The following is a 19600-nucleotide window of genomic DNA, read 5'->3' on the forward strand; positions in this document are numbered from 1 at the left end:
TTGTAACAAGGGTTTGGGTAAGGCGAGCTGGTCTTCTTTATTAGTATTCTGCTTACAATAGAAACCCAAACGATACATAATAAAAGGTCAAAGCGTCACTCCTTATGTTCTCCTAAAAAGACTCATGTTGCCAGTAGAAGTAATAATACTCTCTACATAAGCAAGCTGCAGGGGTGTGGAGTTTCCTGAGTATAAATGTATTCCTTATGTGTAATCTGAACATCATTCACAAACACCTGCACACCGACACACACTCAACTACATTATACTGTAAAACATGGCACGCAGTCTAAAGTGCAATCAGTCTGGTGTGTGTGTGTGTTTGTGTGTGTTTGTGTGGTTCAAGTTAAATGCAGGAAACGATACATCAATGCATGATAACATATGGGTCCAGGTGCAAACACACACACTCAGAGGCACACAAGATGAATGGGTTACTTATATAAATGGACTAACTTCATTGAGAGTCCAACTAGAAAACAAATGGAGTTGATGCTGACTGTGTCTGTTGAAGCTATTTGAATCTCTGTGTGATGCAGTGAGTACAGCTCCTGGACGCTTTCGCCTTACTAAGCATAACGACTAGAAACAGGAAGAAACAGCTTGATGAATATTAGTGTCCCAAAACAATGCCCTAATTTATGCAGGATGTATTTTCTTTAAAACAACTTATAATAACCAGAGGAGATAAAACAAAAAAATTAAGGGTTACATTTGTAAATCTATACTAAAAAAAAAGTATATATTTTTTAATCGTAAACTTACAACATATCTTTTTTCAGGATCATAACACCCCTCCTCCAGCATTATATATATGTTTTGTTTTAATGTTTTACTTACAAACCCCCCTATATGCTGTACATGTATACAAACTGTTTATAGATTTATAGGAGTAAGAGCTAAAGTATCTGCTGAAATCCCAGAAGGAGAAATCAGATGTAGGTACATGCATAATAAGGACCTTAAAAAAATGGCATTATGGGTATTTGTGTACAGTAAGCAGCATATAAAGACTTATATTGACGTATATTGTTAGGGGGAAGCCTCGCGGCTATAGTCATTATGACAGGGTAAAAGACGGAAGTCAGGTGTCATAGTATAAAGTGCAACAAAGGAGGAGAGCAGGTTGGATGGATGGGTTGATCAAGAAAAGGACTTTTACCCAGGAGACCGCTGTCTAAATCACATGTGAAACCAAAAATGAAAAACTAACATAGCTTTTGTAACATACTTAACATACGTGACCTGATCTAATGTTATATTTATACCTGGATCTCCTTCCAGAAGAACTTGGTTCTGTCGTAGAAGCCAGAAAAGTCCTGGAACTGACGCAGCAGCTCTATCGGCGGCTGAGAGCCATAGCAGTCCAGTTTGGGCATATTCAGGTCGTCCACAAAGACCAATAGCTTCTTGTTACCAGGAGCACCTATAATGGAGGGAGAGGGAGAAGGATGAGGAGAGGGAGAGAAAAAGATGAACACATTTACAGACTGACAGATGGCAAGGAAAGTCTGAGATCATTGACTGTACGCCAAAAGAGATGGATGGATGGTTTGCTAGAAGAAAACAAATATGTCTTTTGCAGGCGCAGTTAAAGCGGTTTAGCATGTTTTTTCAAAGATGTTCCACATTGCAGTATCAATCAATCAATGTTTATTTATATAGCCCAATATCACAAATGTTACATTTGTCTCAGTGGACTTCACAGTTTGTACAGAATATCAGTATGACAATACGACACCCTCTGTCCTTAGACCCTCACATCGTACAAGGAAACACTTCCAGAGAAAAACCCGCAGTTTAAAGGGGAACATGGGAGAAACCTCAGGGAGAGCAACAGAGGAGGGATCCCTCTCCCAGGACGGACAGACGTGCAATAGATGCCGTGTGTAAATCAAAGAGATAATACATTTACAGCATAGGTAGACCAAATGTTTGGAAATGCATGTGTCTATAAGTATAGCAAATACCCATGATGTTTTTCCTCTTTTTCTCCAGTTTAGACTCAATGATCTCCTGAGTGCGGGCGGAGGAGGTCTGGGCGGAGAAGTTGATGTAGACAGGGAGGTATCCTTCCTTTTCCTGGACACTGTTAAGAAGCCCTCGAGCAACCACTGACTGTAAGGGGAGGACAAATACAAATAGTTAGAAGGACTTTGTAATGCTGTCTACAGCCACTGTAGATCGTGTCTTGTCCAGTTAACCCTGAAAAGGGACATTCACACATCAATATTTTGGGAAATATTTTGTATTTAAAATTACACAATTTACAAAATACACATCCTGTAACAGTTCTGAAGATATAGCAGCCAGGTATATATTGCACAGTTATTAACGGCATATATATATATATATATATATATATATATATTGCACATCATTTGTATTTCACAGCAAGTGGTGTTATAGCATTGTCTGTGTTGTTGTGTGTGTGGGGGTCCATCAGGGGCCGTGTTACACATTATAACCATGTTACACTGTTATTAGACCTATATTTCAACAATGTCACACCAATATAATTAAGGGCGTCGGGCCGAACCACGCCCCTTAGCTGTGATATAATGGCCATATACCACGGCCTGAAGTGAGCTATTGCTTTTATAAAACGGTTACCAAGTGTGGCAATATGAAAGAAAAATACACACTCTAATTTAAATCGTTTTTATTAGTAAATAATGATGTTCAAAATAAAATAGTCCCTCCGTTGCCTTCTGCACAAAACATAGTGCGAGGTGGTTGCTATGCAACAACACTAACAGCTAGCGAACATAATGAGAGCGTTGATCGATTATTTGGCTATTTGGCCTTTTTGATTACAGATTTGAAAACATCGTTGCTTGCTTTAAAAGTAGCACAATTCATTATGTCAAACCTTGGAAAGTATCTAGATATCCCTGCCCTAATGCCAAAGGAACTGGCAACTGAATATGTTTTGCCGTTTGATGTCTATGTCTGGACCGTTGCGTAAAAAGGAGGGTTTCTGCCCCGTTACTTCTCCGCTGTTTTCTTGTCCCAGTTTGAAAAGCAAACTGCATGCAGTTTGCTTTTCAGCCCAACTGTATACAGTTAAATCGACCGGACTTCTTTCTGCAGATGTGAGCGTCCTTAACAACGGTCAATAAGTCCTTGCTGCACATTATCCCTTACATGTTTCCATCTTAAGCTTTGTTAGTTAGTTAGTTTCGTAACGGACGTAATGTAACAGTTGTAACGGTTGTAGCTTTTCTCAGACGCGGAGGGATACTGACTTGTTGTGAAAAGTAACTACAATTCTACCCGTGCTATACGCTCATTATATCACGGCTAAGAACCAATCAGATTGCTTGATTTGACTTGTCCGTTTTATAATACCCATTTTAAACATGGACACAGCCTGTCAAATATCTATATCCCCCAGGTTACAGAAACCATTTAAGGGTGAACTTGAATAGAGTGTTGCAGTAATGATTGCTTTACCCGCAATTGAGGTAGCATTTTACAGGACAGCACTTCCGTCTTTCCCTTTCTCAAAATCAATGGTTTTTTAATGAGTATCTGGTTAGATTCATGAAATGAGGTCTGTGGTTCACACATGCCTACGAGATCTTCATGTTTTAGAAATAAAATGCGTGAGTAAATAACCCAGTGGTGAAAGTCTTAAGCTTGTGTCTTAAAAACATAAATTAATGAAGTTATGCAACCGTAATGAAGTTTGTTTATAGCCTAACCATCTTGTTTGTTCATTTATAGACATTCTGTTCTACAACATACAATACTTCCCTAAATACCGCACTAATGAATGTCGGAAGCTTGTATGTGTCATAAACACGGCGATTGCCAAAAAGTGACTGAATGATACAACATTAGCAGCCTTCACCTTAGCGGTGTTGAATGGAAGTCATGTGACTGTGATGTAATTTAATGTTTTTTTTATTGCCGAGGGGAACCATGTGTTGCTACTTGCGTTGCTAATGTAGCCCTTATTCCCTACCTTGCCCACTCCGGTGCTGCCAGTGAAGAGCACAGAGCGTCGCACAGATAGCAGCTTCTCCATCAGGTAGCCGTAGCGCACGGTGTCTGTGGTGGGGACCAGCATCTCAAAGAAGGCCTGCTCGCTGTTGTATTTAAACGACGGGATGATCGCCTCCCATGGCTCCAGGCGCTTGTGGTTGAAGTTCATGTACACACTCCACAGGGTTCCATTCTTAGGGAGCTAGAAGGCACACAAGAGAAGATAATCTATAAACATGACGAATATTATGATAATGTATAAGGTTAGAAGGACCATTTTGTTTTTGTTATGAAGCTAGGGAATGGGGGTACTTTGCGACTTATTTTACAAGGCAAAACGTGGGTGTTCTCTGAGATTAAAGTGGTACATTTACCAGAAGAAAATCCAGAAATAATGGGAAAAAAACATTAATAATGTCTGAGGATGAATAGTCATTAATTAGCGAGTAGAAAATTGAATAAATATGTACTTATTTGTTAAGGAACCACATATTTTAGCATCAGGAATAGATTAAAGATATCACCGTGTACTAACTGTTGCACCTTCTAATTTGCTTTTGGCGATCTGTGAGTCTGTAGTTTCAATTTCTAATATAATTGTGTGACTTAAATCCCAGACTTACGATTTTAGGATCTCAGAAAAAATATTACCACCTTTCCCCAGACTCCTTTTTGACATATAGTGGTCCTTATACACAGACATAAAAGCCTTTGTGGAGCTTTACAGAAATGTACACAAGTGCATCCATTAGCCTGTATTTTATTAGCTATAAAACCTTGTATGAAATCTGGCATTAAAAACATATTGTACTCTGCAGTTGATTGTAGTCTCTGTTATGTGGCACTTTGTGATTTTCCCTACAGAATGTGAATTAGTATGTGTCTGCTGTATTTGTTTACCCGAGTCCTGCTGTCACTGATGTATTCCACAGCTGGGAGCTTACTCATCTCATGGTAAACACACACACATCTCACTGATCTAAATACTATTTAAATTGGAGGTATAACATCAGCTGCTGAACAGATGTGGTAGCATGTGGGGTGTTGGAGATGAGCCTTTATGAACCTTTCCCTCACATGCTCAGTCCACCTTAGGTATGTGAGTCATGTTCTACCCCTGCTAGCTCCTGCCAACGTCAGTAAGGCATTCCCTCAATCATCTGCCACTACTGGCGGCCGAGACAAAACCTCTCAAACACTTAACTTTCCATTTCCTGTCAGGCCAAATGACTCATAATGTTAGCCCCCACTTTCTTTCATCTATTCCTCACCACCATTCTATAACAACCAATTTATAATTGGCAAGGAAGGATATATGCAATGGCTTTTACAACCCTTGGCATAGAGCAAGTATTGGCATATCAAGCCATGCAGTCGGGTGGTTTGGGAACTACCTCTCTGAAAGGTCCCAATGTGTTCAGTTTTATGGGCTCACTTCTGAGTGGTTAAACATTACAAATGGTGATCCCCAAGGTTCTGTTTTAGGTCCTTTTATTCTCCATCTACATCAACTGTTTAGGTGAAAATGTCGATGGAGCAACCTTATATTTTTATGCGGACGATACTGTGATGTATTGTGCAGGTCCCTCCATTAAGGAGCAGTTTTTAATATTATTCAGACGCAGCTCTCTGAGCTTAAGCTTATTTTGAATGTTGATAAAACTAAGGTAATGCTCTTTTCAAAAACCAAAAAGACACCGGAGACCACTTTGGATACTGTTACTATGCAAGGACAAGTACTTGAAGTGGATACCTGTTATAAATCCCTTGCTATCTGGCTTGATGATTGCCTCTCTTTTAAACTTCAGGTCAATAATCTGCTTAGAAAGCTAAGGGTGAAGCTAGGTTCCTGTTTCTCGCTTGAGGCCAGGAAAAGGCTAGTCTCTGTGACCTTTTTACCTGTGCTGGACTATGGTGATCTGGTCTATATGAATGCACCTGCCCATTACCTGATCAAGTTAGATGCCACCTATCACAGTGCTCTGAGATTTGTTACTAACTGTAAAGTATTAACTCATCACTGTACCCTGTATGCCAAGACAGGTCTGCCTTCACTAACTGTTCGGAGGCTCAGTCATTGGTACATATTCATCTACAAAGCCATGTTGGGTAAACTACCTTCTTATATCTGCTCTCTGATCACACGACGAATTGAAAGTAGCTATTGCCTGAGATCTCATGATGTGGTTTTGTTAAATGTGCCAAGTGCTAGGACTGTCTTAGGGACGAACGCTTTTATGTGCGCAGCTCCTCTAACTTGGAACAGTCTGCAAAAAGAATGAAAACTGAGCAATTTGGTTCCACTGCATGTTTTTAAAGCTCGGATAGATGCTATGCAATCTGATACTGTTGGTAATACTTGTAAATGTTGTTAGGTATGTCAATTGTAAATCCCTGTACTGTATCTATGATGTATGATGACCTTTTAGTTTTTCTGTTGTTTTCTGTCTTCATGTGGAACCTACTTGCTGCAGGTCTCCCTTGAAAAAGAGATTGATGATCTCAATGGGATTCACCTGGTTAAATAAAGGTTTGAAATGAAATGAAAATCATTCTGTCTGATTTACCTTTCCAATATGGTATTACTGAAGTTATTTCTAGAATGTACAATGTTACATGTGATCTTTCTTGAAGGGAATTAAGGGTTTTCTGAAGTGGGGTTATAGGTGGTACTTATCAATTGTCAGTGTATTAAGTACAGTAGATGGAGGTCAGCACTACCCTATATTTTCACAGTTTTAAACCCAACCTACACTTTAAAAAACATACATTTACCAGACATGGGGAGTAAAGAAATAAATGTAATGTAACTATGGATTTGATTTCCTCTTTCCTGTAGTGTGTTATATAGGTTTTTGTAAATGGTCTGCAAAGGCTAACATCCTAAAGTCACTCCAGTGTGTTTCTTCAAACTGGGGATGTGCTGACCGCCATCTACTGCAGAATAAGTTACTCACGCAACTCCACTTCAAGAAATCGGAACTACACCTTTAGTAATGTCTTCATGTCAGAGTGACTGATATCATAAAGAATAATTATTTGTCAGACTCCCTGAGCTCCCGCTCGATACATTCTGTGCCAAAAGTACTTTGATGTAATATAATATGAGCCAAACCTTCAGGCTTTTTCACATATTTCATGCTATTATCAGCAAATGCTTTGATAAATGGATTTCACTTTGTTATAGCGACGAGGGGAAAAAGAGAAATGTCCTGAGTGGCAAAGAAGAGTTTTACAGCAGCTGTGTACGGAAGCCTTGAGAGGCTTGAGTGGAAAATAAAAAGTGGTGATCCATTTGATAGTTTTGATATATTATTAAAAAAATGCTGTGTCTTCTTAACACAGACGTAGTTTTAAAAACAGTAACATTTTTCAAGATACTTTTATATATATTTTTACAGTTATTATTCTATATTAAGAATTATATTGTAATACTCATTCTAGCCACAAGAGGACCTCTACCCTAACTTCTTAATATGTCTAATATCATTCATGTGTTCTGCGTTAAGCATTGGAATATTACTGTCATGTCTTTGTTTTGGCTGGAGATGTTTTCATCAATAATCTTTAAAGGTAACTTAGAAAGAATATGCTGGCAAAACTCCATCCTATCTTTGTATGTATATGTATGTTTAAGCGTCTTTGAGCATTAGGAAAAGCGCTATAAAAATCCATGTAGTATTATTATTATTATTACTATATGTACCTTAGCATTGTTGTTGCCTTCAAACTGATCCCTGATGAACGTGTCGAAAGCATCCCAGTTAGAATTGGTCAGGTTTCCGCCCACTGCCCACAGGTAGCAGAATATGAAGGTCTGACATAATACACTGTTGAGGTTCTTGGAATCCTGAAACACACACACAAACATAAAAAGGCATAACATTGGTTAGTAGGCTATGGTTTTTTTTTTTTAATCATTCACTCTTATCTTAAAGTGACAGTTAAATCTTGTACCATTTGAAGATCTGGCCCTCCTTTGCCCAGCAGCAGCGCCTCCAGCAGGGAGCACAGAGAGGCCACTTTGCTGATGTCCACCTGTAGGATGGCCTGGGTGCAACGCTTCAACACGAACTGAAGACCCTTCTCCACATTCTGCTCAAACAGCTCCAGCAGGTATGTCCGCACCGGCTCTGGGAGCTTGAGAGATGACATGGAGAGAAACAATGGATAAAAGAGAGGGAGGAGGGTTAGATTATTCAATAGTTATCTGTCCTCATAATCCTTGAGGCAACTTAGTTAGTTCACTTTAGTTATGTTCATGGTTCCTACAGCTTAAGGCAAAGGAAAACATTTTAAACAATTCTCTTTCAAATCCACTTAGAAATAAATGTAAGTACAACTTTACAATCAACAAATTTGAAGGAAAAAAATATATTGTTTAACTCCTCCTTCAGAGCGGCAGGCACATTAAGTCAAAAGACGTAATACTAATGTACTGCTGTAAATGTGTAATATACATGTTTTATATTGTAGTGAAATGTGCACATTTTTACCTTAGCTTTTTATGTTTATATTTATATTTGTAATCTTGTGTTTAACTTTATCTTAATTTAATATTTTACTTTATCTTATGTTAATATAAATATTTATATTTTAGCACATTTTTCAGCCTGAAAACCTGGACGTCAACAAGCGCTCGGTCCCAGGTGTGTGCAACAGTTCTTACTGTCCCCGTTGTGTTTGGAGCGTCTTGCTGTGTTTTGTAATCAGCGTAAATATCTCATTAATACTTCATAATATGAATAAACCACTGTATATATTGTAATATACATGTTATGTTTTGTAGTACAATGTGCACATTTATACTTTTACTTATTATGTTTACATACATTTATTTTGACTTTTTTAACATGTATCTTTATTTGAATTTGTTCTTTACTTCTTATGTTAATATTAATATCTTTATTTTGTATACTGCACATTCTAACTTGAACTTGTTATTTTTATATTAATGTTCTTTATCATATGTTTTTTTTAATCATTTAAGTTTACACAATTTCCCCTGGTATGAATCAAGTATACTTATTCTGATTCAATGACTTGAGGTTACAGACAGTTTGGCCGAAATGTATAATTTTACATACAAAATGTGCCCCTGTGGTTGCTACTGAGCATCTGCTCTCTGCAGCGAGTGATGGGGGTTGTTTTGTGCGTGACGTAAATGCAAGAGGCATTATATAAAATAGCGTATTTTCTAAAAGGTTACAATAGACGTTTCCTTGAACAGGTATTGCACCTGGAGGAGAGTGTGGGACAGAGCACAAAGAAAATGAAAATAAGAATAATTACGGTCAATGCACTTCTACTGTAGTCCCAAGAGATACAGGGAGACAGACTCTCTCAGTCAAAATGTGTTTTTTTGGAGAAGGTAGTTTTACTTTAGGGAGCCTTTTATGCTTTCTGGGGTTGTCCCTTTTCTGTAGCTCTATAGGATGTTGTGCATGTAAATGGACTGCAAAGGCTAAAATCACAAATGTCCCTCCATGGGGAGTTTCTCTCCCACACACGGCGGTTCGATCTCACTTCCTGCAGTCAACATGTCCAAATGTCCTTGGGCAAGGTACTTAATCCAACATGACATGGTATTGAAGACTTCGGATAAATTGTCAGCCAAATAATGTAAAATGACAGCTTTAGATATGTATACTATCATCAAACAGATTAGTCTCGGTCAATTAGACAGTGAGACAGAGTTAAACAATAACTGCGAAGCCAAAATCACCCAGAAAAAGCTGCTGCAAGCTATAAACGTTGATGTGATGTTCTGTTCTGTCATCAACGTTTATGCTGAAGCTTAAGTTTCTCTGCCTGTAATGCCTGAAAAGGCACATTACCTTTCACCTACCAGTGCTCAAACAGCCACAGATTCACACACAGAGAATACTAAATTAGATCATATCCTCTAATGCAATTATTTTTGTAATCCTGAGTTATTTTCTCACATCACATTAGTGTCATCCCTAAACAGATACTTGCTGTGACAAATTGAATTGGAAGCGGGGCTTAAGAAAAGCGCAAGTGCTCATGCTCTACAGGCCAAGGTCCCCGTATAATCAGAGAACTTTTAGTATCTACAGTCAAGCCTTTTTGGGCTTCATGCGCCACTGAGCAACTCTCATAGATATGAACAAGGTCCCTCCTCCATCGCTGTATCCAGTTCACTTGACACATCCATGATTGAGGCCCAGTTCAAGGGTGAGTGGCAAATGATTTAATGTGTAAACTATGGTGTTTGATTTAAAATGTCATTTTCTTTCCTTCTAGAAAACCATCTGGAGACTCGCATAAATGACCCTCCAGGTAGAGAATCTCTGTTCAAATACAACGAACGTGATTTGAGCCACTTTGAAAGGCCTTTTTTCCTCACTGATGAGGAGTGTCCTACCTTGGCTTCTAGACCGCTGATCCACGTCTGGACATAAGGCATCCACTTGAGCTCATTTGGGTCGATATACACCATCCCACAGCGACTGACGGTGGCTGGAGATGCTACAGACAAGTCCTGGGCCTGAAAAACACAGTCATTTCAAAGCCAATTACTATCTTTTAGTATAATGTAAACCTATGCTTACATATATTCAAACCTTAAACCTCATATATATCTTCAAATATATTCAGAGAACAGACACAGGCATGACTGTCTGACAATAGCTGATAAGACACAAGACATAGTGCTCTTTGGTATGGGAGGTCAAGGAGAAAGAAAGTCAGAGACAGTGTTGTTTTGACGAATATTCCATCAAAATGACTCAAATTCAGATAGAGAAGCTTACTACTGTGCAGGATACGAGAATGACATGGCTTGAGAATTGGGTGTCCTGGTTGTTTGTCATTGTCACAAAGTGGTGCGATCATTAGGTCTCAGATTATAAAAATGACATGTATAAATGTATTTTTAAATGGTCTTCAACATGTAATAGAAGGAAAAGTAATGGGTGTATTGGTATGGGTTAGATAACTGTGGCAGGTCTGCAAAAAAAGCATCACTGTGCATAAAAAGGAGTGTCGACAAATCCAAGAATGTTGTTATTTGCACAAGTAGCATGCATATTACATTAACAGAGAGAGACAGAAGATTTGAATTTGGTAAACGTACTTATAATTGCTTTTTTGTATAATTTAAGAATCAATCGTTTTTCTTTACCTTTTGTTACCTTTTCAACAATTGAAATTGCTTTCATTTATTTACATTTCATTGTCCGCCGTCTTATTAAGTAAATCAAAATATCTCGAAACGTTATCAATATCTAGTTAACATACCTTGTTGCGAGCCATTTGGCCAACCTTTTCTTAAATAAATTAGGCTTTAAAAAAGAGACCAAATCAGCCGTTTCAAAAACTGCTGTCCCCAGTGTAAATGCACAAACTCATCTAGGTACACACTGAAGCAGAACGCATGAAACTCAGCTCTAACCTCGAACAACATGTGTATGGATGGGGTGAGTTTGATTCGCTCGCTGTTGGCCATACAGAGCATCTTGTTGTCGTCCAGCACCGTGTTCATGTTCTCGATCCACAGGGCGTCCACCGGGCCGTCGCAGATCACCCACTTGTGGTCGTCGGTGGTGTCGTTTACCGCGTGGCGGACACTCAGCGCCATCAGTCCGTCACGCCACTCCATTGTTAACGTGTTAACCTGAGAAGTTGAGGAAAATAATGAACGTGTAAGAAGGGAACCGGAGGAAAATAAGAATACTTTATTTTTATCGGGGGACATTGGGTTTTCGTAGCAGATGCTCCATTTTAGAATAAATTAATTAATACAAAATAGGAACATTTATTCAAATTGAAAACAATACTTTATGGACATACAGTAGGTAGTTAAACCAAGAATGCGCAACAAAAAATTGAGAACAACGAAATAAAAATATAAATATCGAGTAAAATGTCCATATAAAGATTAAATAAAATGGAATAAAGATATTCATATAGGTTTGATCAAGAATGTCATAAAAGGCTAAAATAAATATAAATATATAAACAAAGTCAAATGTTCAATAAAACATAAAATAAAAATAAAATGAAGAAAAATATGTATATAAAGTTTAATTAAGAATGCACAATTGTAAGATACATACATATAAAAATAAAATAAAATATGTATATCAACATAAGGCGTTAAAGTTCAATGTGCACATTAATATAGACAATAAATAACATGTCATGACTTCCTGTGGCGCATCTTGGTGGAATGAGTGCCTGAGCAGAGTGTCGTGGAGTGGTGTGGAAACAGGAAGCTGATGTGTATCTGATTCTCCTGTCCTACAGTACCTCTCCGTAGAGCTCTCCCATGGTGACAGATTTGGGGTTGAGGATGTAGGTCTTGACGTGCTGAAAGAAGGGGTTGTTAGCCTTGTGCCCCGTGGCCTGTAGGGTCTCCAGTGTGTCTGCCAGGATTCTGTACACCGTGGTCTTACCTCCACCTGTAGGCCCCACCAACATGACACCATGACGCACTAACATGGTCTCATACAGCTGGATCACCTGGTCGAATGGAAAGAAGAAGTAGAAAGGAGGACATGTTTTGAGAATGGACCGAGTTTCCAAAACAAAATAAATGCATTCACGCCTACAACTTATTAAAGTGGAACAAACACGAAGCATCTGAATTATATTTGTTTATTCTTGTTGTATTTTTGATATTTTGGGTGAACAAACCTTAAAACTGTACACAGTAAATAGAAAACACCTTCCACAGATGCAAAACAAAAGAAATGTTTTGCAAATTTAAAAACGGATCTGCAAATCAAACAAATTCCACAAATAATGAAAACAGTCTGTGCATACATTAAACTGATTCACGACCAAATGAAAAGCATTCCTGAATATCTTCCACTTTTTATTAGTCATTTATGAATCCGGTTTTTCCATTGCAAATTCAAATTGGATTTGTGGATCTCAATTCTACACAGACCGAGCTTCGAGACATATTATCAACCGGTCTGAAAGAAAATCAACTCTTCCCACTCAGCCATTTTCAGGTAGCTCGCGATGGCCTGCTGATGACGTGGCTTCTACATTTCAAAGACTGAAGATGATCATTTATTTTAAATAACCAGGGGCAGCGTTCAATATTTGTATTATGTAAATGTGCGTAAGTATTATGGGTTTATTGGTTTAATATTTATAATAGAGCACAACATTGAAATGATTATTACTTTGGTTGGCAACTTGTAGTCCCAGGGACACCAAACGACTGATCTTCTATGTATATATCCTTTCAGGTGGTAATAGTCACAACACACTTTTGAAACTGTTCACAAAATAAAATATTGAGACAAATCTATCTCGATACAAATCTAAGTCTTGTTATTATATGTTAATGTTACATCTAAATTGGAATATGAGATTTACATTTTAAATCTAAGTGTATAATTCAAAATTGTAAGGAAAATTAGCCAAATACAGAAAATCAAAACTTTCATAAGGAAAACATTTAAAAAATAAAATAAAATAAAAGAAGACACATTACTTCCCCCTGTTTTGTACCTTCTTGGTCATGCCAGCCAGCGGCTGTAGGTTTCGCTTCACCAGAGACTCCAGGATGGTGGTGTGTAGCACGCCGTAGTCATGGTCAGGAATACTCACACCGGGGAACAGGTCCGATAGGATACCACTGGGAAAGAGGGGGGGGTATAATACATAAACACATACAGTGCACACACACAATATACAATGTTGTGTTTCTACAGAAATAAACAAATCACAGTTTTTTCTCATTAAAACGTATCTTAAGTGTGATCCATTGTAATAAACTAGTGGTATTTTAGGTGTGTGTACAGTCGTTGCACCAGGAAAGGGTTGTGCTTTTTTCTAAAAGGTCTAAGAGGCTTACCCAAACAGCATAGCATCATCAGTGAGGAACTTTGGCAGGTTGGAGTCCCTCAGGGCTCTGATGAGGACCACATCCTCACTGAGGTGGGGGTTTTCTCTCTTCAAAGACCTAAAACACACACATTATTCAAATAAATGACATGCATTTCATGTACGCGTTCATGTAAGAGTCATTGCCAGATATAACACAGCTTAATTGAATACACCATTCTGATTGGTTAACTTGAACATTGAGGGGTCTTCTCTTTTTCGATAGCAGGCGGCTGCTGAGGATACTGCTATGCTTTGATCAAGGAACTATGTGCAGTCATATCAATCCGAAGAAAGAACTCTGGTCAAGTTAACGTCAGCTGTTGCCAAAAAAACACATCACTGTACTTCCATCAGAAAACACAGTGGGATTCTTTTTTAATATTTTTGGAGAGCACAAAACTTTGGATTTGTGAATGGCACATTATCCCTTACTTAACACATATTTGACGATTTGGATAGCTATTTTCCATAAATAGTTTATAATCTTCAGCTGTATCAACAAAATGATGTCATTGGTCTGTTTCCTTAATTTCTAACTATGTTTTGGTCAACCAACAAAACAATCTTCTATCTGTTGTTCACTCCCAGCTATCAACCAGCTAGTCATTTTAATTAAAAATGCATTAACATATCATAGGAAATCAGTTTAAAAAGAAAAATCCAATAATACTTTTCATTTGACATCATAAGTGTCAACACAGGCAAAGATGTTGGTGCATTACGTTCAGATAAATATCAATAATATGGGGAGATTGATGTTATAACGGGCATATTTGTCAGTGGAAAATATAAAGTCGTTAGAAATGGAGATGTAATAAAGGTAATAAGCAGTCCATGTAAGTTGATGATTTGATATTGCACAGCATGATCCTGAAGACAAGTTGGCTCTGCTGGAGTATAAAAAAACTGAATGAAAAAACCATTAGAGTGGGAGATAATGAGCGTGTGCTTAGCCCGAAACAAGCAGTCAAGGAGTCATTTGTAGGCAGAGACAGACAATGAATCACAAGTTAATTACAGTTCCCCGAGCTTCGGTTAATAACCAACTGGAAAAAAGCAGGACTTTCACCGCAAATGGTCGAAAAGATCCATTAAACTTGAATCCAGGTTCTCCGCACATCTTCCAGCATGCAGATTCAGGTGCTACTTAGATCTTGGAGAGCAAATCTCTGAGGGGAATCGGAGCGCACTGATAGATTTGCAGCCGTGCAAACATTACGACAGTGCTGTGTCTTCATCGGAGTGAACATTTGTCGTTTTCAGTCTTATCAGCGGCGGAACATCTATTAACTATTTTTTTCTTTCAAAATAAATCCATTTAAATGTATTTATGCGCCCACGCACACTAGGATCAACAGTTTATGCCATCTGCAAATGATTATCTTGTGTTTTTTTTGCCTACTCTTTTCCTTCATCTATTTACGAGTTTCACCTTTCATTCCTCTTATGTTGGATATGCCTAAGTGAGCAATACCACACGCAACAAAAGCGATTGTTTTCTGTTATCAAGCTAGTCATACCAAGAAAGAAAAGGATCAAATCTGTGAAATGTATAGTTTTAGCTTTTTACTGCTTTACTAGCTACTACTTCCTTGATCTTCATTTTATTAACGTATGCTTGCCTCTTTATTTGAGACAATTATGCTGCCCTCTTGGCAGGTCGCTCTTGAAAAATAGATTTTGATGAGACTTTTACCTGGTTAAAGGTAGGGTAGGTAAGAATGGAGAAACCAGCTCGAGTGCGCTAGAATTTGAAAGTACGCAGCCGAAAAAAATCTGCCCCTTCCTTCAGACTTCCTTACAGAGCCCCTCCTCCAACACACACGAACGCGCACATGACCAATGAGGGCACGAGATAAGTTTGTGCACAGATGGAAGGCTGACAGGCAGGAAGGCCATCCAGTTATTTTAGCCGGGTCGGCTAAAATGATTGGTCTTGCTTTTTACAGTACTACAGCTTCCACAGATGACATTTTTTATGGATTTATTGTCAAAGCATTTAATATATTCATTGCTATCGGGATGTTAAGAGCATTCCATGGAATATAACACAAAGTGTTTCTGAATTGAATTACCTACCCCACCTTTAAATAAAGGATATATATTTAAAATGTCAGTCTGCTCTTGTAGTCTGTGTTTTATCTCCACTGTCCTCTTTGCTGAAAAAAGGTGCCAGTCTTTCACAATAAAACAAAAACGTTCTGCTACCAATGAATACATCTTGATAATATTAGCAGATTAAGATGTTAAAACAGCGCTCCATAATGTTCATTTTGGAGAAAAACAAACATGCTATTGGTCTCGGCTGCTGCCTGCCTGCATTTAGATCATTTTGACTTGAGATACATTTTTTTTTTGCCTGTTACCTAACTGATATGCGTAATCACATGTGCAGAATTAAATATTTTGAGGCTTTTCGTATGATTAAAATTGAAGCTAAATATATGAAGGTTCAGTACAAAGCATGACCTTTAAGCTCACTGATGATGACTGCCTCTGCAACAAACTACTAATGACAACTGTGCTGTTTAGCATACATATCAGCATTCTGTTAATGTTTGCTAAATACACTTTGTGTATTTATGCATGTGTGAGCGCCATGGTAACAATGGTCCTTCTGGGACATGCCTGAAAAGGTGAATGTCTCTATATGAGTGCACAGACGTGTTATTGTGTATGCATGAGTGGGTGGCCTGACCCTGCCATGACCAGGACGGACTTGACGGCTCTCATGCCGAAGTCGTAGTGGTCCTGCTGAGACAGCTGCTCCGAGCACAGCTTGTACATTTGGGTCATTTTCCTCGCCAGGGTCTTACTGGACTCGAATCCCTCGGAGTACAAACTCACCTGCAGAGAGCGGAGAAACAAAGGAGTGAGAGACAATTGAAAGAGAAAATAAACCAGCATAATTCAATCATGGCCCACGCAGGGTTTACCTCAGCAATCAGGGCATAGTTGGGCACCATCATGGCGATAGGTCTGAAGAGAGCTTTGAGGTTGTCGGGGAGCTCTGTTCTCCCGGCGTAACCCGGGTTCATGGTGATGAACGCAGCACACGTCATCACCAGCTTGATCTCCCGACCCTCAAAATGAAACTTGGACAGCTGCGTGGAACAGTGGAGGGAAATGTTTATGTGCGAGTGTGACGTCCTAAACAAGCGAGGAAAGTCTGATTGCGTGTGGCAGCAATTTATGGACCTGATTCAATTCTAATTTATGGAATCTGTGCTGGCTCCGAATCTGATGGTCTCCATGGGAATAAACAGTAATGCTACACTAGATCACAGAATGCCATTCAGTTGGACTTTTAGCATATAGTGTGGTGCAGGAATGAGGACTAAAACTAAATGGGTTAGCATTTTACCATTTCTGGTTCCCTCGTCTCGAAGTCAAAGTTATTTAGAAAATGTTAGATTAGATGCCTAAAATAAGATCTGTGGTTTATACAAACTTAAGGCATTTTCTTAACATAAAATACGTCAAAAAACACCCCACTTGCAAACACTTGAATCAAAGGATAGTAGAGCAGTGTTCGTAATTCTTTTGAACATTGCAATAGTGGTGTGTGTTTGTGTGTTTAGATGTACCTTATCAGCTTTGGCGTTCCGTATAGTTATAAGCTGCTGAGCGATGACAGACAATACTTCAATGTCGATTCGGTTGAATTCATCAAAACAGCACCAAGCACCGGACATAGCAAGCCCACTGAAGAAGCGCCCCATCATCTGGAGGACAGAAGTGTGACAACACAAAACAGAAATATTATTAGTCAGATAATAAAAGGTTTATGTTGTCATTTCTACTTCTATTTTTTAAAAGATGAATGTGGGCCACCAGTGCCTTTATTCAAGTGAAAGAGTTGCCATATAGCTCTCTGAATATTCATTTTTAACGTAAAAGAAAATGAAAAGAGATGTGATTTCGGCTTTTCAATGTTTTCGATGCAGAATGCTGCCATGTTTGCTGGGGAATACAAAGAATATGTTTGCATGAGCAGGAGACAGGTAGTGTTAGTATATTTCATACTTGGGTTCTGTCACTTCATCCAATGGGTGAAACTAATGAATTAATAAAACACAGCGTCTAGAGTTATTAATATCTCATGGACAGCCAAATTAAATGTTACAGTTTAATGTTGCTAAGCCACAGTGGAGCAGAGCTGACAAAAAACACTAACACATAAACGAGAGAGTGCTAAATCAAAGCCCTGTCCCACTGCAGCACACGCTAACACTAATGCTAAAGCTAATGCTAAAGCTAATGCTAACGCTAATACTAAAGCTAATGCTAATGCTAAAGCTAATGCTAACTACAGCAGACGTAGAGAGAATGGTTTTTCCAGATCCAACTTTACTGCAAGCTAAATCACTGTTTAATATCACATCGAAACGATGAGAGTGTCTCAAGGTTAAAGCCCCAATTTCATGTTTTGGGGCTTATAAAAGAGTGATTTATTATTATGCATAATTGAAGGTTATTACACTCTGATGAAATATCAGCACTTTGGTTCTTTTTGACTGTTGGAAACATATTTAAAAAAAGGATGACTTAGATAAAGATACTCTACAGCTATATATAGATCTATAAATAAAAGTGTATTTATCTTTTGCCTGTTGATATGTGCATATTTATTGTTGATTTTTGTGGTGTTTTTATTATTTTTCACTCACATGTAATGACTTGTAAAAAATGCTGCTGTATCAATTTGGTTGTTTTTTCAAACAGCAGAAAATATAATTAAAGATCAGAGAGGAAAGGAAAAATAAATGTGCCTTAAGGAAATGTTTCAGAAGCACAAAACAATGTAAACCTGTCTCTGGCACGTCACTGCTATTGCAATAGTGCCATCTAGTGGTATTTCCCAGTAGGCACAGAGAGAATGAGAGTTATTTGATTAAGCAATGCTGGGAAGTAACTGAGTAAGTATGCATACTCATTTCATTCATTGACTTTTTTGCTACTTTTGATTTACTCAGATACTTCTCAAGATATAAGTTTTACACTATTTTCTCTATTTAATTTACAACAGTATTACATTAGAACAGTTTGTAGTCACATTTTCTGATTAAATACAAAGAAAATATGAACAGTATATGATACTGATAATGATATTAATATTGAAATAAGACTATATTTACCCCAAGGGGGAAATTCCGAATCTTCCAAGCTTTGTATAAAGAAGAATATTAAATACATAATATTTACAATTAGCCATCTGCAATATTAAAGTTGTATACACATACATACCGGTACATTCATTCATAATACAATAGTAAAGTATAAATATATAATTTTAAATTGGCTATTCTTTAATATCTGACTTCAAATGTTGGTACTTTATTCATCTTTTGATGATTTTAGTTTTTTTTTTAGGTATGACTTTTTATGTAACAGTGTCTTTTTACACTGTGATATGACTAGTATTACTTAAATAAAATATCCAAGTACTTCCTAATCCATTGGTTCACATATAAATAAGTGCGGGGGATGGCAAAAAAGGAGGTACAAATTCCTGAATGAAAGGATGTGGGTTATAGATGAATATGGTTTGTCATGGCTGACCTTGTAGTCGAGTCCGTCAGAGCAGTTGAAGACCACACACTGAATAGCCATAGCTTTAGCCAGGTCCTTGGTGGTCTCTGTTTTGCCCGTCCCCGCTGGCCCAGCTGGAGCCCCTCCCAGGTCCAGCTGTAGAGCTCCCATCAGACACAGGTAGCAACGGTCCTGGGGAAGGGGGGAG

At 38.2% G+C, this 19600-nt stretch overlaps 1 protein-coding gene across 1 annotated transcript in view; it reads right to left on the reverse strand.

Annotated features, from left to right (window-relative positions):
• dnah6 (dynein, axonemal, heavy chain 6) overlaps positions 1–19600 on the reverse strand; it is an 85183-nt gene that overhangs the window by 43955 nt on the left and 21628 nt on the right. The window contains exons 27-40 of the mRNA XM_034128179.1: positions 19423–19584; positions 17448–17585; positions 16797–16964; positions 16559–16707; positions 13829–13936; positions 13483–13609; positions 12265–12477; positions 11408–11629; positions 10379–10501; positions 7948–8130; positions 7697–7840; positions 3971–4192; positions 1971–2118; positions 1269–1426 (exon numbers count right to left, since the gene is read on the reverse strand). Coding sequence (XP_033984070.1) covers positions 1269–1426; positions 1971–2118; positions 3971–4192; positions 7697–7840; positions 7948–8130; positions 10379–10501; positions 11408–11629; positions 12265–12477; positions 13483–13609; positions 13829–13936; positions 16559–16707; positions 16797–16964; positions 17448–17585; positions 19423–19584 — 2265 coding nt within the window. The remainder of the gene's footprint in view (positions 1–1268; positions 1427–1970; positions 2119–3970; positions 4193–7696; positions 7841–7947; positions 8131–10378; positions 10502–11407; positions 11630–12264; positions 12478–13482; positions 13610–13828; positions 13937–16558; positions 16708–16796; positions 16965–17447; positions 17586–19422; positions 19585–19600) is intronic.

The sequence above is a fragment of the Trematomus bernacchii genome, unplaced genomic scaffold (assembly GCF_902827165.1).
Source record: "Trematomus bernacchii unplaced genomic scaffold, fTreBer1.1, whole genome shotgun sequence".
Classification (NCBI taxonomy): Eukaryota; Metazoa; Chordata; class Actinopteri; order Perciformes; family Nototheniidae; genus Trematomus; species Trematomus bernacchii.